The sequence below is a fragment of the Panthera leo genome, chromosome Y, assembly GCF_018350215.1.
Source record: "Panthera leo isolate Ple1 chromosome Y, P.leo_Ple1_pat1.1, whole genome shotgun sequence".
Lineage (NCBI taxonomy): Eukaryota > Metazoa > Chordata > Mammalia > Carnivora > Felidae > Panthera > Panthera leo.
Window position 1 is genome coordinate 4612564 of NC_056697.1, and position 27846 is coordinate 4640409.

At 46.3% G+C, this 27846-nt stretch overlaps 1 protein-coding gene across 1 annotated transcript in view; it reads left to right on the forward strand.

Moving 5' to 3' along the window:
* The window catches only part of STS (steroid sulfatase), a 153023-nt gene that overhangs the window by 104802 nt on the left and 20375 nt on the right, over window positions 1-27846 (forward strand). Inside the window, exons 8-9 of the mRNA XM_042926533.1 lie at window positions 8782-8919; window positions 25726-25885. Coding sequence (XP_042782467.1) covers window positions 8782-8919; window positions 25726-25885 — 298 coding nt within the window. The remainder of the gene's footprint in view (window positions 1-8781; window positions 8920-25725; window positions 25886-27846) is intronic.

Genomic DNA, 27846 nt, shown 5'->3' on the forward strand with positions numbered 1-27846 from the left:
AAAACTGCACATGTGACAAAGTAGTCCATTTTCTGCAGAAAGGGGTTTTTGCATCTGTAGCCTAGAGGTATAAGGACTGCAGAGCAGGGATGGAGAAGCTTGGAGGGAAGGTACCGGGGCAGGACCGAGGCGCGTCTGGTGTTCCAAACAAACATTTCGCTGCAATGTGTAGTTGGAGGTGCATTGTGTTCAAATCAACCCTGGTTCTCCAAATTAATTTAGTTTGTAAATCATGAACCTCCAGGCTTCATAAACTCTGTAGCCATGTTCCCGTTTTTGCAAAGCCCAAAGCTTAATTTCACGTTCACGGGCTTGGACGGATATGATTGTTACCTCGAATTTACATCTCCAATTAAAATGAGCCAATTTTAACACCGGCGTATAAATCATTCCCGTCACTAAGATGACACTGTAAGTAATCGAGGAAATCAAGTCCCGATGAATTCCAACAGGATTAATAAAACACATGGTCACGTTTCCACAATGCACATAATGGCAACAGCCACCAGTGCAAGAATGGGAAACGTTTATTGGGCAGCAGCTAGCCTGTAAAACGGCGTGGTGATTGTCCGGTAACTTACTGAAATATTTTGCGTGCATGAATTCCTTTACTCCCGCGGCTGCTCTAGCAGGTATTTTTATCATCTGTAGTTTACAGGCGGGACGGGGAGGTTCCGAGAGGTGAAGCAGCTTCTGCGGGACTGCCCAGCGACCACACGCCCAGCAGAGCACAAGCAGGTGTCTGTCCTGGCGACTTAAACTCAGACCGTAGACCGGTCTGTCCCCCGCTGGCTGCACACTGTCTACAAGACAAGCCCATGTGGTTTGAGCCACCCAGGTGCTTTCAGCTACTGTGTTCGAAGATTCCACCAAGGCATGTCTTCTCGAGTTTGCCTTGTATACTGTAAACATGTCTGTGTTCCAAGGTAAACTTCAGACACGGAAAATGGTAGAATATGGATGTGGGTACTAGAGGAGTGTTCTCGGGAGTGTTTCCTCCCCCTTCAGTTAACCATGGAATGCATTGAATTTGCTACTTAAATATTTCAAGGCATGGAAACAAAACATGTGTTGGGACCCAGGATATAGGGTTAAAGCAGTGCTCAGATAAGTTTCCACTGAATACCAATGTGTGTATTTGAAAGGTGAGGTCAGAATTAGGAGTCAGGAATAGGTATGAATACTTGCTTTTTTTCTTTAATTTGTTTAAAGTTTACTTATTCTGAGAGAGAGAGCAGGGTAGGGGCAAAGAGAGAGGGTGACAGAGAATCCCAAGCATGGTCAACACTGCAAGCATGAAGCCCAGTGTGGGGCTCGAACCCACGAACCATGAGATCATGACCTGAGGTGAAATTATGAGTCGGATGCTTAACCGACCGAGCCGCTCAGGAGCCGGGGAATACCTGTTCCTTTTAAGGCAGGGCCCAATTGAGGCTGGTCAGAAAATCACATGCAACGCTCCCCCTGCAAAGATTTCTTTCATCTGCTTGAATTGGTTGAATCAATGAACCAGATTAAGTGAAGTCATGTATTTAGAGCACGGCACATGGTGCCTTCCATGCATCAAGTTCTCAACAAATACTACCTGCTATTATTATTACTAAGACTTATTATTTCCCAGATGTATAAAACATCTGTGCTTGGAGTGTGCATATGATACCTCCTAATCGATGTGGGTTTCCGTTCGGCTGTGGGCAGGTCCCCCGCGGTGGCTGGCTAACTCCAGGGTAAAGCTCCAGCTTTACGGGGAGATCTCAAGCTCTTAGAAATAGTTCATGGATGAGAAAAGAGTCCATGATGAAAAAGTCAACATGAATTCACTGCATCTTGTGTGTTTTTCTAATGTCGTGATGACTGTTTCCTTTGAGATGGTCCTGTCTGGACCTCACAGTCTGCAGAAGACCCTGACCACCCAGAGCCTGGTAGTACAGATCTCGGGGGAACAGCCAACCTGTCCCTAAGAGCTTGCGATCTCTCCGTAAAGCCAACGCTTCACCCTGTAGTTAGGAAGACGCTACAGGGGACCTGCACACAAGCAAACTGAAGGTCACGTGGATTAGAAGCAAAAGCCAAGAGAGGAGCTTGGTGGGGTGTTAGCCGACGTGGCCAGGAGGGCTGGAATCTGTGCTGTATGTGCAGGGTGTCCGTGAAAGGACGTACAGTGTTCAATTTTGTACCTTCAGTTTCATGGATGATAAAACCCCATGAAAAAAATAACCTAGTCCTAAAATAAAAGTTGAGTATGGGTGATGTGGTTGAGCATCACAAGTAAGAATTCTGAAAGGTTTTGTTTTGTTGAATGTTGTCCGTTTGCCTCTGGATGTTCTCTGCTTACAGCCCAGGTCACACAGCTCTTTCACGGTTGGCTTCCCATGAGGTGTTGCCAGACAAATCCTAGCTGGTATGTTTCTGGAGCTTTCTGTTGGCTTTGATCCAAGGAATGGCCCCGGGGGATATGGGCAACCTCGGACTCCATGACAAAGCCTGGGTTACCCCCAGGGCAGGTTCAGCCGGTGGCCACTCAGAAGACCAAAGGGTGGCACCAGAATTCCTGAACCTCATTTTCTGCCAGACAGTAAAGTCCAGGCAGTAGAATGGATCGAGGGTGGAAGACCGTATGTTTGCTGAGCACAATCCTCTCAAAACTGTTCCCTGCCAGCCTCATCACCTGCTGCTCAGCTCGGCCACCCCCCTGTGATGCGTATGACCCTAGGGAAGCAGTGACCACAGGCACTGGCTTGGGATGGCTTCCTGTGACCCACAGGCATGCCAGCTTTGGGTTTCCTCCCACACACGTGTGTGATTCCCTTGAACAGACACGGACACCATTCCGATTATTTCCAGCAAGTGCAATGCCCTGGAATACACACACACACACACACACACACACACACACACACACACACACACGTTATTGTTAACCCAAGAAGATAGCTGAGTCGAGCACACACACACACACACACACATTATTGTTAACCCAAGAAGATAGCTGAGTCGAGCAGCGAAAACACCCCAGATGGTGAGAGCAGGTGCGGGGGATAAATCACACATTACAAGTGTGATGAGGGCAGAGACGGGTTTAATGGAGGAAATCACAACATTATCATAACAACCAGGTACAGCACAAAATAAGGATGCGTTTCCCGGAAACAATAGGAGCTCAGACAGGAACTCACTAAAGCAAGAAGCACCAGCAAAGTGAACAAAGGGTCATCTGTAGAAAAGCAACATTGAAAATTGTAGGCTCTTCCGTTTCTTAACTGCCCTAACAATCCTAATTCTGCATTATTATGTTTCTTTTCCATGTGTAAAAATTAGGTGTTGAAACTGTACCTACATCTCATTATCATTGTTGTTTTGGAAATCTGGAAAATGCCAACCATTTCCTTTTATTGTATGTCAGGGAATATGGCACATTTAGTCGCGTGTCAAACCGTCTAAAAGTACGGTCTTCAGACGGGCACCGTTGAGGTCCACAGACATCCCCGCAGATGTACTGAATCAGAATCTTGGTTTTAGCATGGTTCCCAAGGTGATAAATAAGGCCATTAAAATTCGAACAACGTTGATGTGCGATATGCGATAGGTCAAGTTTACCTGCGTTAAGTGGACCTCGCTTCTAGCTGCAGACAGTATATCTATTTGTGCATTGACAGATATGACATGATGCATGGGGTGTTGGGTATGCTTCTCATCCTACATAAGCTAACAAAGAATTGCCTTTCTAGGGCCGGTGACAGCTAGATTTCTGTGTGCCACTCAATAACAGATTCAGGCTCAGGAGAGCCTGAGGACGTAGGTTAAAGCTAGAACAGTGACTGCCAAGCATTGCACATGCCTGACCCAGACTCCCAGCCACCAAGAGGTGCCACGGTGAGGGACTGCATGGTTGTGACTTCAGCAGGATTATTTGAGTCCCACCCTTAACCTGTTGATCAGATAGAAGACTTACTAAAATAGTTGTAGGGGGATTTTTCTGGTGTTCCCTGGAGTCATGTTGAGTACGTGGAAATTTTCTGCATGTTGTTGCAAGAGCTAAGGTACATTGAGCAATCGCAGTGTGACCAGTTCTGGGCTGTCGTGTATGAAGTTCTCCTCGTTTGTGCATCCCGGCAACACTTTCCTATTTTACGTTTTCATCTCTGACTTAGAGGCAAAGAACCCCACAGAGCAAGCTGGGAACCCAGGATTCAAAGTGAGTCTGCCGCTCTCAGGAGCCAGAAGGCAGACCCTGAACCCTTAGTTCTACGTGACAGCTTCTCTCTCGTGTACCATCTAGAATGTGGCCCATGCGTTGGTAAGCCTTCCGTCTCCTGAGTGGCATACCACTGCCTGATTTTCAATAGTGCCTTCACACTCATTTGTCGAGTGAATAAATGGAATGAAGGAACTCTCTAGAATTTAGGCTTCCTCTGCAAGCCGCGTTCATACCTGGAGAAGAAGGAAGGAGCCAGACTTTGACGTTTCCGTGTGTTGTCCTTTTGGTTTACAAAACTCCTATCTGAAGTGCTCATTTTTTGATAAGCTCGCTCTTGTTTGACCCCAGTGAAATAAAAAAGTGATCTTGAAGTGACTTATTTTCTGTATTTGTTTCATTCAGGCAACAATGTGAGAAAGCTTTGGAAATAACACATTTCACTTAGAAGCTATCCTTCAGCCCACCATCGGTAATTCAAAACTATCATCCCATATAAATTGGTATCATTATACCTTGAGAACCTTACTGAAAAATAATATTTGTGGACCTCTCACTCGCAGTGTACTGTCTGAAAGCAAGAATAATACACAGGCATTTGTTCTCACGGGAGATTTCCGTTCAGAATTTTTAGGAGAGAAATATGTTAGAGCTTTATAGGATCAATCTTATGAAAACTTAAACAGTTAACGGGCTTCAGGCTTTACAAATGAGATTCTGGCGTAGGACCTAAATTGTGTGGGATCCAGAGTGTGTCATTTGGGAAAGAAAGAACTAAAAGGAAATCAGAAATCTGACCATTTCTGCACAGATTCAGGCAAATATTCCGCTGTTTGTACATGCCCGATGGCCTCGGCTAGATGCCTTGTGTTAATCCCAGACCAGCTGTATAGGGAACTTTTGATGAAAAAGATGAAGTCATCAGTCTAGGCAATGAATTAAGAAGAATGGATGGAGACAAGGGAAATATCTGATCACGGTCATTAGGAATACTGGGATTTGGAGTAAGACGGAGTCTGTCTGCTAAGTGCACCTGTAGGCTCATCTGGAGATGAAAAGAGCCTACAGGGGAAACAGGAGCTTTAGCTGGCTTGAGCAGAGAACGGGGTCCCCAGGAGGCTCCAAGGGCTTGGATACTCTGCCGTTAACACACAGCCCGTGTTCAGTAGGTGCTTTGTAACACGTATCGGATATCTGGATGAAGAAGTCTCCGACTCAACACTGCATCTGAAAGGCACTTTTTTAAAAAGTAGTGGGAAGGGGCACCTGGGTGGCTCAGTCGGTTACACATCCGATTCTTCACTTTGGCTCAGGTCATGATCTCACAGTCATGAGTTCAAGCCCTGCGTTGGGCTCTGCTCTGAGCCCAGTGTAGAGCCTGCCTGGGACTCTCTCTCTCCCTCTCCCTCTGTACCCCTCCTGGTCTCACGCTCTCTCTCTCTCTCAAAAAAAAGTAGACTGTTTTTGATCACTTTTACAGAAAAATTAGGTTTACAGAAAAACTGAGTAGAAGGTACAGTTTTCGTATGTTCCCTTTCTTGTGCACATTGTGTACCTAAGAATATCTTGAATTCGCGTAGTACATTTGTTGTAGTTGACGAGCCAACGTTGAAGCATTGTTACCAACTAGAAGTGATTGTTTTCATTAGGGTTCACTGTTTGAGTCCTACATTCTGTGGATCTGGACTGACGTATGATGACACACATCCACCATTACAGTATCGGACACGATACTTTCACTGCCCTAAAAATCCTCTGTGCTGATTCTTTGTCCCCACCCTGCTCAGGCTATGGCAACTACTGATCTGTTTGCTATCTCCATAGCTTTGGCTTTTCCAGAACATCATGTAGTTGGAGTCCTATATTATGTACCTTTTGAGATTGGGATCTTTCACTTGGAAATATGCATTTTAAATTCATCCATGTCTTTTCATGACTAGATAGCTTATTTCTTTTCCGCATGGACAATAGACCATTGGCTGGATGCACTATACTGGATCCATTCACTTGCGAGAGGACATCTTGGTCATTTCCAAAGTTTGCGCAATTATAAACAAAACTGCTATAAATGTTTATGTGCAGGTTTTGTGTGTGTAGAAGTTATCATAGACACCACATTTTAAAGAAACGATGCTAAGTTTCTTCTCAATCTGTGAAAGGTTAATCTTATTTGGAAGGTAGATATATGATTGCCTACCCTTTTGCAAAATGCTAATTATAACTCAAGGAAGTAAACCCTTCAATCCTCTGCTAACTGCTTAGTCTGTTTTTACTTACAAATTGTCATATGAGGGGCAACTGGGTGGCTCAGTTGATTAAGCATCCTATTCTTGATTTCGGCTCAGGTCATGATCTCACAGTTAGTGAGTTTGAGCCCCGTGTTGGGCTCTGTGCTGACAGCGTGGAGCCTGCTTGGGATTCTCTCCCTCCCCCTCTCCCTCTGCCTCTCCCTCTCCCTCTCCCTCTCCCCCTCCCCCTCCCCCTCCCTCTCCCTCTGCCTCTGCCTCTGCCTCTCCCTCTGCCTCTCCCTCTGCCTCTCCCTCTCCCTCTCCCACTTGTTCTCTATCACTCACTCAAAATAAATAAAAAGAGACTTAAAAGAAATTGTCATAGGAGCCAAAAGGGGCATTTTCCCTTGAAAACATAGTGGAGGTTATATTGTCTTATTCCTTCTTCCTGTTTCAACTCATTAAGTTAATTATGATACAGCTTAAATTAGAGTTGGAGCCAAACCTCCCCACGCACACAGGTGATTTGCCTTGCTGTACCCGATAACACCACAACCCGTGTCTGCTTGATAATGATGTATCATGGGAGACAGATCTGAAATGGCCCTTGTGGATCTTACTCCTTGGTTCTGAGTATGACATTTATGTATACGGTGTGGCTTCTTAGAATGTTTATGATATGAGTTAAAAAATTTGAGAAAGATTGAATATACTGTAGCCCGTAGCATTTACAATCAAATGGGAAACACATGTCTTGTAACAAATGACTTGGGTTTTGCTTTTGGCTCGGAAATCATCTGTGCACCTCCACGGAGAGTTGATGGTGCGATCCTTCCCAACCCTTTCTGAACCACATGGGTGGAGGTGCGGCCCCGAAGTGGGGGGCCCGTCCCCACCGGGGCTTGACCTACGTGCTGGGTACAGTGTGCCCTTACCCAGTTATTACAGCTGCAGGGGACACTTGGTGTCCTTGTAAAATTCTGAAAAGGTTTATTACTCACATAATGAGGGTTTCTGTGGCAAGCAAGGTAGGTCCCGAGCTGGTCCAAAAATAGCTTGAGAGCAATGGGGGAGGAAGCAGGGATTGACTTCAGTGTGCAGGCGGGGGCTGGCGTAGCCTGGTTCCCCCATGAGTACGGCAGGGTGCAGCACCCTGGCTCTCTTATTAGCTGGCTGGGCACATGTAGAATGAGGAGCAGTGAGGCTTTAAGAGCTCTTAGCAGTCAAACATCAAAAGTGGGGTCACACCCTAGTACCTCAATGAGAATATAACTGCACGCATTAACTTACTAAATTTAACTGGTAGCATAGCATATGTGGGTCTCTGTGGAGATCACAAAGTGTATTCCTTACTTTCACCGTCATGTTCTTCTGACTTGAGAGCTGGCAACAGCTTCCTCAACAGGCAGCCCATACTTTAGCCCCTTCTGCCTTCAGCCAGCTCCTTTTTTTTTTTTCCTATGGAAAATTTAGGCATACATAGAAGCAGACAGAAAAGTGAAGTGAACTTTCACGTGCCCCTGATGCACCTGTAACAACCATGAACTCGTGCCGCATGTTGTTTAATCCGTACCCCATCCTGCCTTCCCTTCTTCCTGCTTGAAAGAAAACAGGTGGCTGTCATATCCTCTCGTCCATGAGTGTTTCATGAGACGTCATCATGAGATGTTTTTTTCGCTCCTCTGTGGTTCCCATGGAGTCCATCCGTGTAGCTATGTAAGGTTTGAGACTCTGCCCTTTGGAATCAGATTTCACGCTTACTTTCTGGCTTCTCAACTTCCTAACTCTGTGACCATGACGAGGCCCCACCTGCTCCCATCTGCAAAATGGAACCTACACTGTTTAGTCATTAAGGTTCTGTGTGGTCTAAATAAAATACAGATAGTTCTATATCTGTATGTACTGTATTAGAAGAAGACATTCATCATAAAATATTTGTAGGCATGTTTGTTCGTGTAAGAAGAACATTGATGGTTTGGGGTTTTGCATTGAATTAGGGGAACTGGTAGACTTCTTCTACTCAGGACCATGCCACGTTCCTCTAAGTGGCTCATGCTCTGTGGTCCTGATTCTTCCAGAATACTTTCTCAGGTATCAGTCTGCAGAATCCGTCCACGATGCCTAGAGTTTCAGATGATGCTTTTGGATGACACTTGGTTCAATGACTGTAGCTTCCAAGAACCCTGCCACAGTTAGACTTTCTGATTACGTTGTATCCCCCGTTGGGATCGGCGTGGGAAAGCTGTGATGTCCGAGAACATTTCCTTCCCATCTTAAGAGAAGTCGGTGAGAGCAAGTAATCTCCTTTCCTTTTGTAGAGGTTGAACTGTGTTAATGTTGGCTATCTCTCCCCTTCAGGGCAGATCTTGAAGGTCCTAGATGAGCTGAAACTGGCTAATAACACCCTCATCTACTTCAGTTCGGACCAAGGAGCACACGTGGAAGAGGTGACCCCTAAAGGAGAAGTTCACGGAGGAAGTAACGGAATCTATAAAGGTGAGGACTCTGTGAAGGTGGGAAGTGCTGATGTGGAGAAGCTGTACCCTCCCCACTCATGCGCTGGTTGAGTTTTCCTTGATCTCTGAGCTCTGATGCTGTTCCTCTGCCATTTTCCAATATGCGGGACATCGCTGTGTCACTGGCATTGAACAGCGACGTGGCCATGTCGCGTTTCTGTGTAGTCTCCGTGGGGGTGAAAAGCACGCATTCTGGGTCAAGACATGATGTCGTCTTCACACAAATGCAGCCTCATACCGGATAGCTGGTTAAAACAACAATGCATGTATCAATTACCTGTTGCTGCCAAAACAAAATAACAGAGACTTGTGGCTTAAAACAGCAGTGTTTTTTTTTATATTTATTGATTTATGGAGAGAGAGAGAGCAGGGGAGGGGCAGAGAGAGCGAGAGGCTCCCAGCAGGCTCTGCACTGTCACAGCACAGGGCTTGAACTGTGAGATCATGACCTGAGCTGAAATCAAGAGTCAGATACTTAACCAACTGAGCCACCCAGGTGCCCCAGAACAGCACAGTTTATTAAGTTCTTGTTCTGGAGGTCAGGAGCCTGAAGTGGGTCTCACTGGTCTAAAACCAAGGTGACAGCCGGGCTGTGTCCTCATGCAAGCTCTGGGAAGCATTCCTTTCCTTGTCTTTTCAAGCCTCTGGAGGCCACGTGTGTTCTTTGTCTAATGACCTGTTCTTGCATCTTGGAAGTCAATAATGGTTGCCAGGGGAAGCATGGCTGGGAAGGTGTTAGCCACCCGCTATGCCCGCTCTCTCGTTGTGCTTATGGCTCACCCACTTTAGCGGTCACCCACGTTAGCGCTGGGCCTAAGAAGCAGCACACGGCTTGTCCAGCGACACGAACGAGTGGAGTCATATACATCACAGTGCACCTGCACCGAGGCAGGGCGCTGGACAGAGGGTAACGCGCCGTCTGTCCCAAAGGCAGTGTACCTTATGCTTGGTTTTACATCTTTCTGTGCACGGCTTACAGGCGTCTGAAATTCTGAGCACCTCGGGGCAGGGACCTTTCTTACACGTTTGGTTCCCTGGAATGCAGGGTGGAAAGCATTCCTGTTCCGTGCTGGTCTGGATAACCTGCACGGGGTGTTCATTCCCCTTCCTTGGCTTGCCTTTGTCACCACGCCAGGGCAGAGCATACGCGTGACATTTGATGCGGGTCAGGTGAGCGAACCCAAGTGTTTCATGGGCAGAGGACGAACCCTCCCCAGGCAGCCACTCTTTTAGGCCAGCTTCCTCTGGTTATCGTCTTATTTCAGCGTAGGCGGCAGTCAAAACCCGTGTTGCAATATATTAAGATGAGGTATGTGTGCCATGTTTCCACGAGGTTGTGGCCTGTGTGGAGAGAGCGGTTTTTAGTTTATTTTACAGCTGCCATCGTCTCTAAAGATGGAGTTACAGACTGTGTTCCATGCACACGTTAACCCGTTCATTCATTCTCCCGCGGAAGGTCTGTGAGGTCCGAAAGTGGGTTAGCACCTGGGGATGAGACATGGACTGATAGAAGTAATAGGTACAGTCTTACAGTAATGCAGTCATAGAAGTGGCTACGAAGGAATACGTGATTTAAGAAAGCTACAGATACCGGAGACTCCGTTCAGGGAGCGTAGACCAGATGATGGATCCCAAGATGGGGTATGAGCCAGAGGGGGCGGTGGTATTGGCTTGTAGCTTTGAGAGTTGGCTCTTTGAAGATACAAGTGGTGTGGGTGAGGATGAGAGCATCAAGGGTCCTGAATGACGGTCACAGAGCGAGGCTATCATACAGCCCTCACAGCGTGTCGCTAGCTACGTCCTGATTTTCGTTTATAAAAGGGAACCTATCAGATGCGTTATCCATGTTGTCCTGTTTTGCTTGAATGCTGGAAATATCACCAGTGTATTGTGCTCTATCAATATCCCAGCCACTACTCTGTTGCAGAGCATTATCCCTTTGTCGGATTTAGTTGAAATCGGGCTCCCAGTGAAACATTGATAAAAGGCGATGCCCTAAAAGAAAGATGTGGTTTCCTTCGAGCTGTGGGAAATGACCAAAGACTTCTAAATGTCAAAACATCTGGTTTCCTAAAGCTGCAAATTCCAACAGACTCGCTCGCAGAGGAATCACGCTGCTTAAACTCCCTGATCAAGAGAGCGTCTTTTTCTGAACACTGATGATTTTTACTCTCAATCAAAACCCCTCGGAAAGATCGTTAGTGTATGAGCCCGGTGATTCTGCCGTGTTAGCACTCTAATCTGCTTCCCTAATAAAATCTGTGGGTTAATTTAATAGAATGGCTACAGTTAAACCATCCTTCTCCAGAATTCAACAGGTTATTCCTCGTAATGCTAGGGACATAAGGTCCGTGCTGTTTTCGGCATGAAAAAAATGTAATATTATGGGGGTGAGGGAATAGTGACACCATTAATCTTCTCTCATTCTTTTAAAGATGATGTTTGCAGCATGATTCTCCTGTTTAGACTGACTGATGGGTCATCTATGTCAGTCTGACTCCAGTTTCGGCTCGGGTCACGGTCTCACGGTTTCATGAGATCGAGCCCCACATCGGGTTCTGTGCTGGCAGCACAGAGCCTGCTTGGGATTCTCTCTCTCCCTCTCTTTCTCTGTGTCTCGCCCACTTCTTCCCTATCTCTCTCTCAAAATAAATAAAAAGTTAAAAAAAATATATACTGAAAAAAAAAAGGGCAAGATTAAGTAGGGGTGCCTGGCTGGCTTAGTCAGTAGAGCATGCAACCCTTTTCTTTTTTAAGTTTATTTATTTATTTTGAGAGAGTGAGCAAGGGAGGGGCAGAGAGAGAAGGAGACACAGAATCCCAAGCAAGCTCTGAGCTGTCAGCGCAGAGCCTGCTGCAGGGCTCAATCTCACAAATGCTGAGATCATGACTTGCGCTGAAATCAAGCGTTGGACACTCAACCGACCGACCCACCCAGGAACCCCAGAGCATGTGACTCTTGATGTTGGGGTTGTGAATTTGAGCCTGACGTTGTGCGTAGAGCTTACTTAAACAGCAAGATACTTAAGTGAACATCAAAATGCCATAACGTTTACACTAGCCTATGACCACCTAACAATTGTTAAATGTAAAAATGCCATCGGGATTGGTAGAATATTGAAAAATGTCCACACTGATAATTTGGGACTGGGGAATAGGAATCACTGGTTTAAAGTAACAGGATTTATAATCTCCTTGCAGTCCTGAACTGTGTGTAGGGAGCACAGACCGTGGCTCTCAGTTTGTGTAACTGCATCTTGGGCGGGTGTTGGGTCTGTTTACATCAGACAGATGGAAGGATCTTCAAAAGGCTCTCTTCATTCTACACACTCACCTGGGTTAGGGCAGCTTAATTGGAGCTCAAGAAATAGTCCCAAAAGTTGTGGCTCTCTTAAGAAAGGATCAGTTGGCCTCAGCCAGCCTCCTTTGATGTCCACATCAATGTTTAGAGCCCTTGGATCAGTCTCGTAGAGATGGTGCAAGCCACCTCATGGAAGCTTCTTCTCACCCTTCAGTGCTGGCTTATAATCCTCCTTTGACCTGCCTCTCAAAGTTGGAAACCTCTGGGGCTGTGTCCTGAATCCCCTCATTTCTTTACCTACACATTCACCAAATATGGTGTCATCTAAGCCCGTGCCCTCAGGTGGCATTTGAGGGCTGGTAACCCTTACTTACGGTGAACCCCAGACTGTTCTATCCAGCTCCCCGCATGATGCAGGGTATGGATGTTCATGGGGCACGTCCCCATGAACAGATCCATACTAGAGATCTTAGAGATCCCCAAGACCACATGTCTCACAGGCCAACGATATCACTGATTTGCACTGATTGGCACTGGTCTTCGCTCAGTGACTCAACCCCTAAAGCTGGTTTCGTTGAGTCCCTGCAGCCTCTTTCTTTGATCTGCCCTGTCCCTCATATTCCAACAGTGAGTCCTATACACTTGATCTTCTAAGGACACCTGACATGGATGTACTTTTCTCATGTCCAAGAATGATCTCCTCCTCCAGGCCGGTATCACCTCCAGCTCATCTCCCCAGTGGGTTTCCAGGTGGTCTTTCGATTCGTTGTCTGCAATCCATTCTCCACCCAGGCAGCCGGATGAGCTTCAATAAACATGCACTCAGTGTATTGCATTGAGTTTTCCTCCAGCTGCCACGGAACAGATGGCTTACAAACAACACGGCGTTATTCTCTCTCTCACTTTCAGAAACCAGACATCTGAAATCAAGGGGTCATCAAGACTGTGCTCCTTCTGAAGCCTCTACTGGAGGATCCTTCCTTGCCTCTCCCGGCTTCTGGTGGTTGCTGGCAATCCTTGGCCTTCCTTAGCATGTAGACACATCACTCCAATCTCTGCCTCCTCTGTGTTCACAAGGCTTTTCTTCCTTTCCTAAAACCCTCTGCTATATCCCCATGCACTGAGAATACAATGTAAAGTCTGCACCTTGGCTGTGTGACCTAGAACTGCTTTATCTTCCTTCTGTCTTTCTGCATTTTAATCTCGTTTCCACCTTCGGGACTTTCCATTGGCAGCTCCTTCTGGTGGAGAGCTCATCTCCTGATGTTTGCGTGCATTTGCTCCCTCATTCGCGGGTTGCCTCTGTAAGATCTCTCTGGACCATTGAAACAAAAGTTCTCATCTGTGCCACCAGATCTCTAACACACCACCTCACTGTAATTTCTTGTGCATCCAGTATGTTCTGTGTTTATTCATTTATGTGCTCATGGTCTGACTGCCTTCTCATCATGTAAATCCCATGGAAGCAGACATCTGCGGTGTCTTATTCCTTCTGTCTCCTTGCCTACAGTAACCATGTGGCAGGTCTTCACTACATACTTGCTGAATGAATAGTGGGCAGGTCCCAGATTTCTCTTCCTTCTGCTCCTAGGACCATTCCTGAGGATCTTCCTCTTTTCCCCTAAAATACCCTCCTTCAGCTGGGGCCAGAATAACTTCCCTAAGATTTTCTTATAGCAGAGTTGAGAGTTTTCTGTCTCTTTCTCATAGCAGAAAATTCCCTGTGCTCTCAGAAGAGAACAGTTAGACCAGCTCTGTTTCATTTGCATTCCTCTCTGAAATCAAGGTCACCCTGAAGGAAGCTCTCCCCATACCTCCCTTTTACTCTGCCTAAAGGCAAGTAATAAATGTCAATGGAATGGATAAATTAACTTTACAGATGGTGTTTGCAGAAGCATGGGGGTGGGGTTATCCTATTTTCCCGAGTTGCTCAAGAATGTAGACTTTCCCCACGTGCAGAGAAATGCTTTCAGAATTTCTGCAGCTTCTAGCATTACTCCTTTTCCTTACATGCAAATTCCAAAAGCAACTAATTGGCTTGAGTCCGTACCACTTATAAGTTGCTTCCTACAGTCCCTGAATTCGGCTTGTCTTTCTCTCATGCAGTAATGCATCTTTCAGAGAGCCATCGATAACTTTTGTTGGGAAACAGACAGCAAGCGGGTCTGGTAGTTTCTTGGAAGGTGGTTATATAACGTTCAGGTTCTGTCTTCAGATTTGGACAGGTGTTTTCACCAGCTTCCCAGGAGTGGGAAAAGCTGTGGCGTCTCGCTGTATGGGTGTTTAGTGTGCCGGAAGGCATCCACAGCCTTTTCACCTTTGTGAGAAGACCATGTGCTATCTTCATTTATCAGTGCGCTCGTTCAGTCACATTGGAGCAGCAAGCATTTTGTTTATCGACTCTGTGCAGTGTGCCAGGTGTGGGGCTAGCTGCTAGGGCATAAAGGCCATGGATGCAGGGTTCCCGACCTCATGTAGCTCATATTCTACTGAAGAGATGGAGATCTACGGAGATAATTCTCTACAGAGAATAATGAGGTGCTAAGGGAACTCTCTCACGGGAAGATGGTTACAGGTGCTCAGCACAGCCTGGACTTCCGAGAGGCTCCCCTGGGGAGATGACCTTTTGTGGGCTGATGTTTTCGCATGTTGGCAAGGAGAGGAGCAGTGAGGAATTCATTCTAGGCGGGAGTGAGATGTTTACGGCGAGCGCAAGAGTGGCTCGGCGTAGCTAGAGTTGAAAGAGAACACAAGGATTGTCGGGTGATATAGCTGATGAGGCCACACGTCCAAGTTAATATGTCCAGTAGAAATGCATTCAAATAATCATTGCCATTTGGGTAGTAAAATTGCATGTGAAGAATGCCCCCCAAATCTAGTAGAAGGAGAGGGTAGAGTCATGGAAATAAGGGTACGTGGAGGAATGACTGTGTATCTGTTCTGTCATCCTTAGAATTAGAATAATATGATTAAATATTATTAGAGGAATATCATGGGGAACTTTAGTGAGGATTACAAAGTCAGTGCATGCCAAGTGTTTGCAGGAGCACCCAGTACGTGCAGGGTATTACCGTCCTCCACACGTGAGATCTGGGACGCCGTATATGTTATTTCACTCACATGTGCATCCGTGGAGCCTACAACGGTGCCTCACGTGTTTTCAGAAATAATTTCTGACCAAATATATAACTGAAAAAAAAAATACTCGAGCTTGGGTTGGAAGGATGCATAGTTTGAGGAGATATAGCTGGGAATGGAAGAGCATTGCTGCCTCGATAAATCCATCGGCATTGGCTGTTGATTGGATCCTGGGTTTGAGGGAAAGGAAGACGTGTCTTGTGTTTTTGGCTCACGTGGTTGTATAAACAGAGATTCCCTTTATGAAATAAGAGTCATGGCACGTAGAGAGGTGTATGAGATCATTTGGTGTAAGAAGAGAAGAGGGTCAAGGAACAAATCCTGAAGAACTCTTACCTAAAAGGTGAGATAGACAGTGATGATATGGTAAAGGCCATATTGCCAGAGTTATTTGGGAAGTCAGAAGAAGACGAGGAGAAGAGAAGATTCGAGGAAAGGCAGGGTAGTAGACGTAAATGGTGCTGAAGAGCCCAGTAAGATGAGGACATAAGGCCAATTATGTTCAGTAGCCACCAGAGACTCACAAGTATACTTTCAGTGGAGATGCAAGAGGCCAAGTCTGGATGGATGGATGGATGGATGGATGGATGGATGGATGGGTGAGAAATTTCTCGGGTTCTTTTGAAAAATTTGTCCATAAAGGCAGGCAAGCCATTGTAAGCAGGGCTTTGTCATGGGAAAGATTGGAGCATACTTGATGATCAGGGTCAACTTTAAGGAGAGAGCTAACCCAAGGCATAACTGACGTCAAATTGCTGAGAAGATCAAGACTTGTGGAGAACACATCCATTTTCATTGAGGGCTAATGTCTTACCGTGGAGATGGGAGCTCGCATCAGATGTGAACTCACGGCACTCAGTGTTTGGGCAAGAATGTGAGGGAAATAGTGTATTACGTGGTCTGAGCCAGCAGTGAGGACCACATAGATAGGATAAGATTAGCAAGAACTCCAAACATCGTAGTGCCATTTGCAGTGGTTGGGGCTGTCCACATGAGCAAAGAATACTGCACTTTGGGCCCCGGGTTGCGAAAGCCGTATCGGGGGTAAGGCTTGTGGTTGAATCCTGGGTGCTTGATTTACTCACGTTGGAGCCAGAGCAGATGGAAGCGATGTGGTCTCATGTGGTCTGTGGAGAGGGTGGCTGCGGTTGTGTGGAGGAAAAGTGGCAGGAGAGCGGGAAGGATGTGGCAGGGGAGCATCAACTGAGGTCTGGACAGGCAGGGAGTTGAAGTACTTGGTGGTGATGAGCTCATTTTCCTGCATGAGATGGAAGGTGAGGCTCTCTTCTGAGGCTGGTCAGGCTCTGGAGGAGGGGACTTACGGAATGCAGTTGATGAGGGAAATGAAAAGTCCTAGCAACATTGACGGACAAAAAGGAGGTTGGAAATAGGAACTTCAAATCACTTCTATAGGATAGTCTTTTCCCCAGCCATACTCCTCAGGGATTAATCCATGATTTCATTCACTCAAGAAATATATTGGACCCTATAATTTGGAAAATATTATGATGTGGATTTCAGTTGATTAAACACTGAATTAGACAGAGTTTGTTTTCAAGCACTCATGGTCCTGCTGGGATGATAAGATATGCACAGATTTGATTGTCACACATCCCATAAACAAGGAAGTTGAAAACTGCTAAGGAAATGGACAGTAGGAAAATATCACCTGCAGTGGGGCTCGTGGGAGGCTAATTAAGTGGGAGGGGCGTGTTGTCCAGGATTTTGAGGATGTGTAAAATGATTTGGGGGATGGGGAAAATCCTGGCAGAGCAGACATCCAGACACAGAACTTTCCAGAAGGCAAGAGGGGGCAAGCTGTTTCCTGGGGCACTTAGGTGAGGCTTAGCTCAACCAAAGTATGATGTTGCAGAAGCAGATCAGACCCGGAACATGGTTCACTTGGCATTCTCTGCCACAGTCCGTGGCTTAGTTTTTCATCTTGTAGGAGATATTAAGAAGGTGTCCAGTTGAGTGAACAAATGCATTGTTACTAGAAGCCTCGCTGACATTTTGCCTCAATACTGAAGGACTTACTATTGTGGAATTGCCTGCTTGCTGCACTCACCTGGACACAGAATCTAAATTCAGTTAACTCAGGGCAGGGCTCAGCTAGTTTTGGCATTAGGGCCGAATGGAGCCTGATGGCTGGCTTTGTAAATAAAGTTTTATCGAGACACAGCCACGCTTATTCTTCGAGGTCTCACAACATGGCAGCAGAAGTGAGTGTTGGGAAAGAAACCATGAACGTCAAGCTATCTCCTACATGACCCCTGAGAGAAGATGTTCCCCAATCCCTGCCTCCTACCTGGCCCCTGAGGGAAGATGTTCCCCAACCCCTGTCTCCTACCTGGCCCCTGAGGGAAGACGTTCCCCAACCCCTGTCTCCTACCTGGCCCCTGAGGGAAGACGTTCTCCAACCCCTGTCTCCTACCTGGCCCCTGAGGGAAGACGTTCCCCAACCCCTGCCTCCTACCTGGCCCCTGAGGGAAGACGTTCCCCAACCCCTGTCTCCTACCTGGCCCCTGAGGGAAGACGTTCTCCAACCCCTGTCTCCTACCTGGCCCCTGACAGAAGACGTTCCCCAATGCCTATCGCCTACCTGGCCCCTGAGAGAAGACGTTCCCCAACCCCTGTCTCCTACCTGGCCCCTGAGGAAGGCGTTCCCCAACCCCTGTCTCCTACCTGGCCCCTGAGAGAAGACATTCCCCAACCCCTACTCAGATGAGTCAGCAGTTTCACGTTGTGCTCGAGGAGTTACGTGTAACTCTTCAGACTGAGTCAGTTCATTTTAAGGGTGTTTTTACAATGTTTTTTGAGCACTGATATCAGGAGAGTGTTGCACTGATATAGCCTGACGGAACGCAGGTAATTCTGTCACGTCCATTCATTCCGAAGGTGTTTATTAAGAAATCACTTAGGATGACCAGGAGTAATGACGAACTATTCAAGCTCACTGCAGAGATGAACACGTTCCTTCCCCACCATCGCTTGCAGGGTAGGCACCCCATTTCACAGCTGGGAAATCTTTGGTCAAGTGATGGCACCAGGTAGAGCTGTAATTTGTGGGCTTTGGTCCCTGGAATGAATAAGTGAAGAAAAGCTTAAAACATAGCATCTTGGGTGAGAAAGCATTGAATTTGTGCTTCTACCTGCATTATTGTGGTTTGTATGCATGCTGGGTATCCACGTTACACGGTCATGGAGGTGCCCAGGAGGAGAGAAGTGGCAACGAGATGATTTCACAAAACTCTGTGCTCAGATCAGGTATGAGAAGGACTGGCATATGCTCTTGCCACTAAAAGTGATTTGACCTGCCGGGTGGCAGCATCAGAAAGGACAAAAATAGAAGCCTGGCCCGGAAGCAGCTGTTCCTGACAAGAGGCTTGGAGTAAATGGTGGCATTTTCTCTGCATTTGCCTGGAGAGATTGGGGAACTCAGCCATCCTTCCCCTGTGACTTCTCATCGTGGCAAAGTGCCATCTAGATGTTCAGTGTGCGACTTTGACAGTTACTTGACCAAGTTGTAAATGTACTCCCTTTTCTTTCTGCTCATGCATTTTCAGGGGAAAGAAAAAGCAATCCAGATTTCTTACCCTGTTTTTCTTGTCTTTGTCCTGCAAGACATCTCCAACTTTCCTGCCCCTGTTTGTCCTCCGTGACGCCACTCACACTCTGTGGTGGCAGGGTGGGTGTTCCTAGGTAGCAGGCATCCCCCTTGTGGTTTCTGTGGACTCCCACTCAGAGGCATCTGGCGGGACATCTGAGCTCTCCCTGCAGACCTGGAATTCCTGTTGGTTGAGATCCTTGTTCATATAACTGCGTTCCCTGTGGGGTTCTGAGAATCAAGAAAACCTAGCGTTCCGTAGCCCAGATTCTGGAGCCCTACCTGGTGCCATCACTTGACCAAAGATTTCCCAGCTGTGAAATGGGGTACCTACCCTGCAAGCGATGGTGGCGAAGGAACGTGTTCATCTCTGCAGTGAGCTTGAATAGTTCCTGGAACATGGTGCACTCCATCATTACTCCTGGTCACCCTAAGTAATTTCTTAATAAACACTTTCGGAATGAATGGAGCTCACCATTGTAGATGCCGTGAACTTCACCAGGGATAATCGTGGCAGTGACTGGGAAAGTCAGCTGTCCTGTTTCAGCCTGATGGACGCATTTTGCACATAGCCTCTTCCATGGACTGTGGCAAGGGGAATAAGAGTGAGAGCTACACCATCTGACGAGCAAGGCTATTTGTTCACGAACACATGCCTGGAAATGTGTGATCATACTTAACCAAACAGGTTTCTCCCTAAGCCGAGTGTGCACGGAGTGTTACGGATTTTTTTAATGTGCATTTTTTTTTTACCATTCTTGTAAAATAAAAGAAAAAACACTCCTTTTACAGCTTTAGAAAATTGCACGGGGTTCTGTTTATTGATCTATTTCCTTCTGAATATAAATTCAGAACTTTAAGATGAGGGTCTTTGGATGTTACACGTAGTGGGTTCATATTTTCCTGACAGAGCATCATGGTTCATCCCGAGTATGATAGTTTGTTATCGGAAAAGTAGCCTGGGATGCCACCATGCACGTGGTCCTGCCAGCCCTTACATCCAGGTGGTCAGTGAATGGCTGGGCCCCGGGAGCTGCAGACACACTGCCTCCCATAGTCCTGTACCTTTTCTTTTCTTTTCTTTTCTTTTTTCTTTTCTTTTTTCTTTTTTCTCTTTTCTCTTCTCTTCTCTTCTCTTCTCTTCTCTTCTCTTCTCTTCTTTTCTTTTCTTTCTTTTCTTTCTTGTCCTGTACCTTTCTTGATGGTGCTCGGAGCACCGCACCTGAGCAGAGCTAAGCCCCTTCGCTGCACGCAGAATTGTTGCCTCCAGGGGACTGTTTCTGGCTTGGAGCTCTTCAGGGGAATCTTAGATCTCTGGCAGGGTGTGACTTCTCTAGGTTTCCTCCGGGAGTTTTGTGGTGATTTCAGAGGAGCTGGACACCAAGCATGCTCTCATACCCTTTTCTTCCATCACCCGGAGGTTCGGGATCTCAGAGCAGAGTTCCCAGAGTAGATTCCTGATACTTGAATCATCATCTACACATACCTTGGATGAGCCTGTGGATTTCTATGGCACTGTCTGTATTGTGGGGGGGGGGGGGGTGCCTGTATAAGTGGATAGGCATTTATGGAAATGGTAACGTTTATATAAATGGAAAGACTATTTGGTTTTCTTATGGTGAAACGGAGTCATATTTACAAAATAAATACAAGTATCTCCTTTGCTGATTTTTTCAGCTTTTTTTCAAGTACAGCTAATAAAAATTGTATATATTTAAGATGCACAACTTGACGTTGAGGTGTATGTATACACTGTGAAATGATATCCACAGCCAAGTTATTTAACATAACCATCATTTCATACGGTCACCATTTTTTTCTTTTTTGTGTGTGTGGTAAGAACACGTAAGATCTCTCTGTTTTCATGTACGCAGTGATGTGATACGGTCTGGTTAGCTGTAGCCCCCATGTTGCCCATTAGATCCTGGAACGTATTCAACTTTGTACCCTTTGACCAGTATCTCCCCATTTCCCCAGTCCCATGCCAATGCCAACTGTCATTCTGCTCTCTGTTTCCATGAGTTTGACTCATTTATCTTTCTGTGTCTCGCTTATTTCACTTGGCATGATGTTCTCCAGCTTCACCCATGTGGATTCATGGCAGCACCTCCTCCTTTTCTGTGCCTGGTGTTCCCTTGTGTGTGTGTGTGTGTGTGTGTGTGTGTGTAATTTCACATTTTCTCATTTATCCATTGATGGGCATTTAGGTTATTTCCATATCTCAGCTGTTGGGACCAAAGATTAGTGTTGGAGAGGTTGTGCAGAAAAGGGGACCCTCCTGCAGTGTTGGTGGGAATGCATATTGGTGCAGTCACGGTGGAAACCAGTATGGAGTTCCCTCAAGAAATTAAAAACAGAGCTCCTGTATGACCCAGCAATCCCACTGCTGGGTACACATCCAAAGGAAATAAAGTCAGAATTTTGAAGAGACATCTGTGCCCTGTGCTCATTCCAAGACATGGAAATCTAGCCAAGACGTGGGAACTTGGGCACTTCCCAGTCCTGCTCTCACGTGGATTTGCAGCCAGGTGTCCCTGTACCTTCACCTGGTGAGCTCCAGTCAGCTGTCCTTGAACACTGCCTTTTTCCTTAAAGAAGATGCACCTGTTCACTCACTTCTGGAAGGGTAAAACAGTGTGCCCGGGGTTGTGGTTCTTAATCCTATAGTTCAGATTTGTCTTTCCAAGTTTCTTTTTTTTTTTAATGTTTATTTATTTGTTTGAGACAGAGAGAGAGAGAGAAAGAGAGTGAGCAGGGGATGAGCAGAGGGAGAGAGGGAGAGAGACAATCCCAAGCAGGCTCCGTAACTTCGGGAACTACCTGCCCTCAGCCCCGTCAGGTGTTGCATCTACACAATGGAGAGTGATGGTAGCACCACTGTGGGGTAGGTGGAAGGATTCAGTGAGATGAAATGCATATTATAGACCATCAGAGTTTGCGTCTATACATGGGGAGTGATAGTCGCGCCCTCGTGAGGTGGTTGTAAGGAGGTAGTGACAAAATGCAGGTCATAGTCCATATGGCATGGTACGTGATCAGTAACATGTAGCCATTAGAAAGAGTATGTATAAAACCCTGTGAAGTAATTCGTATTGTTCTCTCTGCTTTGTTCTAGAGAATGCCAAGTACTTAGTTAACCGGGGAAACACACGTATATTTATAGCATCTCTATGTGTGTCTTTAGTACAGTTTTTACTTTAGAGTTAGTATAGATTGACAGAATTACAAAGATAGTAAGGATAGCTACTGTTTTCCCTGCACCCAGCTTCGTCCAGTGTTAACTTTCTGCATAACCGTTGGTATTTGCTGAGAAATTAACTTTGGTACATCACTGTTAACCATACATTTTGCACTAAAGCACTCTTCTGTTTCAGAATCCAATCTGCAATGCCATGTTACATCTTGAAGATAAAAAATTTTAAAGGATTCTTTTTTGTTTTTGTGGTATTTTGGCCTACCTTCTGATTTATTTGTTTTATGTTAACCAGTGGGGCAAGAAATATATACACTAGCCGTTAATTAAACAAGATCTTTATGTTAGGTAGCAAACTTATTTTGTTGTTCTTAAATTAAAGTGAAGTTCTACGGGCTTGATCTGGTTGAAGGATAAACATGAAAATCCCATGAGTTTTATCTAGAAGGATGACCATGAAAATTTTGTGAGCTTGATCTAGGAGGATAGTCGTGTGCGTATCCTATCAGCTGGATCCCACAGAAGGAGAAACATGTAAAAATTATTTGATGTTCATCTAGAAAGATAGTCATGTGCATATTCTATAAGCTTAATCTTGCAGAAGGACAAACAGATGAAAATCCTATGAAGTTCATCCAGAAGGGTAGCAGGTGCATGTCCTTTGGGTTTGAACTTGAAGAAGAATAAGATTTAAGTCTATGATTTTCATTCAGTAGAATTGATTTAAAAAATTCCAGGAGCTTGATCTAGTACAACAAAAGGTGAAACTTCTATGAGATTCACCTGGTAAGGGAAATGTGCATATCCTATGAGCTAAATCTCATACAAGGACAAAGAGATGAAAAATCTATGAGTTTGATCTGGTAGGATAAGCAAGGGAAAATATTATGAGGTTCATCTAATGGAAGGATAAACAAATGAAAATTGTCTGAGGTTCATCTAGTAGAAGGATTTCGCGTGTGATAAGCTGTGAGATTGATCGTGAAGAATAAACAGATGGAAGTCTTTGGGCTTGATCTAGTTGATGGATAAGCAAGCTTAAATTCTGTGGGCTTGATCTAGTACAAGGCTAAACAGACGAGTCTATGAACTTGATCCAGTATATGGATAAACACGTTTAAAGTCTATGAGTTCAGATAAGCAGGTGAAAATCCTACTATCTTGATCTGGTAGAAGCGTAAACGGGTGCACATTCCGAGTTTGCTCCAGTAGAAGGATAAGCAGGTAAAATGCCGTGAGCCCGGTCTGCTATTCGCATAAGCAAGTGACACTTCTATGTGCTCAATCTCGTAGAAGGAGAGTCAGACTAACTCACACCTTGAGGGTCCTCCTGAAGCTCCCTGAGCTACTGAGAGCTTGAATAAATTATGGCAAATTATTGGAACTTCCCTATTCTTTGATGTGGTGTTTGTGATGCAAGAATAGTAGTATTTGTCAGATAATTACCTTAAGATCATGTTGAGAAGATATAGTGCAATACTTTTAACTTTTCCTGGGGGCCATCATGGAAACTGCAAAGGATAATGTGAATTTTTATGTGAGTCTACCCTGATGTCTATGCGTATAAAACATTTAGTGCCCAGAGTTTAAAGATCTTGCTTGTAGAGGAGTTGAGTCAAGAGTCGTCAGCTACAATTCATTCTGCAATGGACAGAATTCAAAAACCAGCACAGTCATTAAAAACCAGCATTAAGAAGTGAAGCTTTGCTTCAAGATCCCTTAAACCTCTGTCTGCTGTATTCCATTTTTAAACTTAAAAAAAATTTTTTTTAATGTTTATCACTTTTGAGAAAGAGGCAGAGTGAGAGCAGGAGCAGGGGAAGGGCGGACAGAGAGGGAGACACAGAATCTGAAGCAGGTTCCAGGCTCCAAGCTGTCGGCACAGAGCCCGACACGGGGCTTAAACCCACGAACCGTGAGCTTATGACCTGAGCCAAAGTCAGACGCTCAACCATCTGAGCCACCCAGGCGCCCCAATTTTTAAAGTGTAAGTGGCACTCACGTCCTTTGTCAACCATGCATCGTACTCATGCGTTCTATTCCCGCTGCACATCAGTTTATGTCTCAACTTGTTCATTTAATTTAACTCTTTACTTAATCTTACAAAGCTTGAAAAAGGTACTTTGAAGTAGCTGAGCGTTCATTCGCTCCCTTGTCTCCAGCCCAGCTTCCAGCGTGGTTATTCCTGTGGTGTTCAGTGGTGCCCAGCTCATTTTAAAGCCATGCTGAATTACTTCAGGGGAAAGCCGTGCGTCCGGTTTTGCACCTGTCCCTGTGCTAGCTGCATGGCTTGGGGTCCGGCCCTCGCCTCTCTGGGCTCTCGCGCTGGCATGCCTGTGTCCCTCCAGGTGCGTTAGTTGCAGGCCTCGGAGGGCATCTTGTCTGCAGAGCCACTCTGGACGGAGCTCACCATTCCGTCGTCTCCCCACACCCCATTCACGCTCTACTTGCTTATGGTCAAGTCACTTCCTGTGGGCAAAGCCGGTTTCTTCACCGAAACAGTAAGAGCTACCCTGCTAGCAAAACTAATAGCAGTGGTGAAAATGGCGATTTGGGGGCTCTTCTTCTGTTCCAGACACTGGACGTGACACTTGGGGTGATTCCATGTAATTGGCAACCTAATGTTGTCCTGGGGGAACTGAGGCACAAATGTCTGAGCCGCACAGCTGGCGTTTTCCTTTCCTGCAGCTGCACTAACAAACACTGCAAATGCAGTGACTCAGAACAACACAGATTATCTTACAGGTGTGGCGTTCAGATGCCCAAGGTGGGTCCACCTGTGCAAAGCTCTGTGTTGGCAGCTGTGTTCCTTTGTGAAGGCTACCGGGGAGAATATGTTTCCATGCTTTTTCCAGCATCTGCAGGCAGCTGCATTCGTTGCCGTGGGCCCCCTCGTCCATTGTCAAGGCCACCCTCGTACCACCTTCCAGCCTGTCTCTCTCAAAAGATGCGGATTGTTTCTAAGGGCACAAGAATGCCATCAACTAAACACACAAGGAGCCTAGAGATTACTTCCTGGGAAGTTGGAAATCTTAGAAATGTTCAGTGGCAGAAACACAGACCAGTGGACTCACCTTAAATGGGAGACCCGGCCCACAAGTCCTGTTCCCAGCCCTCCAGAACTATCCTGGTCTGAGAGATTTTGAGGATTTGGGCATGGACATTTTGGGGGGCCGTTACTTTTCCTGCTAACCTGGTGAGAAGTAGAAATGGAATGTCAGCTTCGTGAGTCCACGGTCATTGACCTGAGTCCTCTCTCGCTGGGACAGTAGAGTCGCCCTAGTTCATGACCACCGGGCAGTGCCAGCCGTGTGCCATGCGTAATAGTGACCATGTCATATGTGGTTTTTTTCATCCCATTGTCTGCTCTGTTGCTCACGAAATTCTCACTGAATCCATGCAAGTAGAGCACTTTGTTCATCCAAATCACCCGCCCCATGTTGAACATTGAACAGTGCGTTGAAATGAGCCTTAAACCAAGCTTTGAAAAGACATATTCCTGTTCTCTCTCTCTCTCTCTCTCTTTTATTTTATTTTGACGTTTTAGGGGGAAAAGCAAACAACTGGGAAGGGGGTATCCGGGTTCCTGGCATTCTTCGGTGGCCGGGAGTGATACAGGCCGGACTAGAGATTGACGAGCCAACAAGCAACATGGACGTGTTTCCGACGGTGGCCACACTGGCGGGGGCTCCATTGCCTGAGGACAGGTACTGTGACTCAGATGCACGCGCTGTCGTCTCCCTCGCATCCACCAGGCGAGCGCGTTCGGTTTGCCCGCACGACGGCGTGCTGTCTGTCGCCACTGCACTTGTTACCCACGTCCCGTTATGGGACTCACTGGCAGGGCCACTGGTGTAAAAACGCCGTCAACCCCATTATCCCAGTGGGTAATAAACTCCGGGCTGTGGTGCAGTGGCACGGTCCTTGGCTTTCACAAACCGAAGGCTTTGAGCATGTCACTGACCCTGTCTCTCCCGCCGCGCCGTCCACGGGCTCTGGGGGTAGCTGGGCAGATGCCTCTTTTACCCCCCCTGCCCCCCGTGTTTTTGCTCCCCTACCTTCCTTTTGGTCCCACTCAGCTGCTCTCTGCTGCAGCAGCAAGAAAGGCAGCTGGTTCCGCCGTTAACGGCCCTCCCTCCCAGCATGCCTTCAGTTAGCACGTTCTAAATGAAACGTCTTTCTCTTAAATTTAAGTACAACTTCCTATGACATTGCCAATGGTTTCTTCTTAAGCGTTATTACCAATCTGAAGAGTTTTAAGGGAAGCACGCTGATTAATTGTTTTCATTAGTTTGGTGGCAGACCAGGCTCATGTCATGCAGGCGGGCTGCAAATTTTGTTTCAATCCCGCGGCCAGCGGAACCAAGAGGAAACGGGAAACCAGAGAGGGAAGCACAGCTTGGCCCGAGCTGAGTCCCAGGATAGGTTTGCTGATCTCCCATTGCTTTTAAGATTGTGTCACTGTTCACTCTTTCCTTACTATTCTCAACTTTTTTCTTGAGGCGTATCTTCTCCCCCAAACACGCGTGTGTGCATGCGCACGCACCACAGGCAGCTTCAGAGAGCTCAGTCCTTCTCAGACTTTGTGTTCTCAACCCCCATGTCCACTCTTGAGTGACTGAGGAACCCAAAGACGTTTTGTGTATGTGCGTTATGCCTATCAACCTTTATCCTATGAGCAATTAAACCTGAAAAAACATTCAGCGCACGAGAGCGCCCAAGCCACATTAAGTCCGCGGACAGCAGGGATGATGTCTCCTGCCATGAGTCCACTGGCAAAGTCCACTGTGCGTTCCTGGAGGGGCTGTATGTAGCACAAAGGGCACAGAACGTTGGGTGTTCACGCGAAAATAGTTTTGACCTCGTAGACTTCTTGAAAGGATCCCCCAGGGTGTCTGGGCCACACTCTTGCGAGCACGTGGTGCTGTGGATGACAGCAGGTTGGGTTCAAATCTCGGCTTCACTGCTGGGCAAGTGTTTACCTTAGTGGGCCTTGATTCCTCACCTGGAACATGGGTTCAATAACAGCACTGACCTTGCAGGCTCAATGGAAGGACTAAAGTCACAAGAGCATGTCAATGTTGGCCGTGTTCATTTAATGTGCATCTGGGACCATAGAATCATAAGATTTGAGGGCTAAAGGCGACTTTTAACATCTACTTTGTTCAAATACTTTTTCTGCCTCAATGACAGAAAACACGGCAGCAGGAAGTCATAAAAAGTCTTTCCTTATGTGAAGCCAAAAATCTCACTTTCTATCTCATCTACTCACTGGCCCTTTGTTCTGACCCTTGACGTAAAACTTAATCTTTCCTTAACTAGCTCACACAGAGTGTTCAGGTGATTTCATTAATTACATTTTTCTCTCATGGCTCGTACTATTAAAATCAGCACTGCTTTTGCTTTCCCTGTGTCTTTAAATGGGTTCGCATGTAGTTGTGGAAACACAAGGGAAGGAAAGGATCAGAGGCTGAGGAAAATCCGTTAAGGGAAATCTTGCTGCTGGCCCTTCCCTCCCACGCCAATCTGAGGCTCACGGAGGTCAGTCTGTTTTCCTTGCTCGTGCGCGTTGAAGAAGGAGGCAGCCTCCCTCTTCAGCAGGCCCACAATATTTGATGTGTGAGCCATCTCACCTATAAGAACTCTTCCACAAGATTGAAGATGCTTT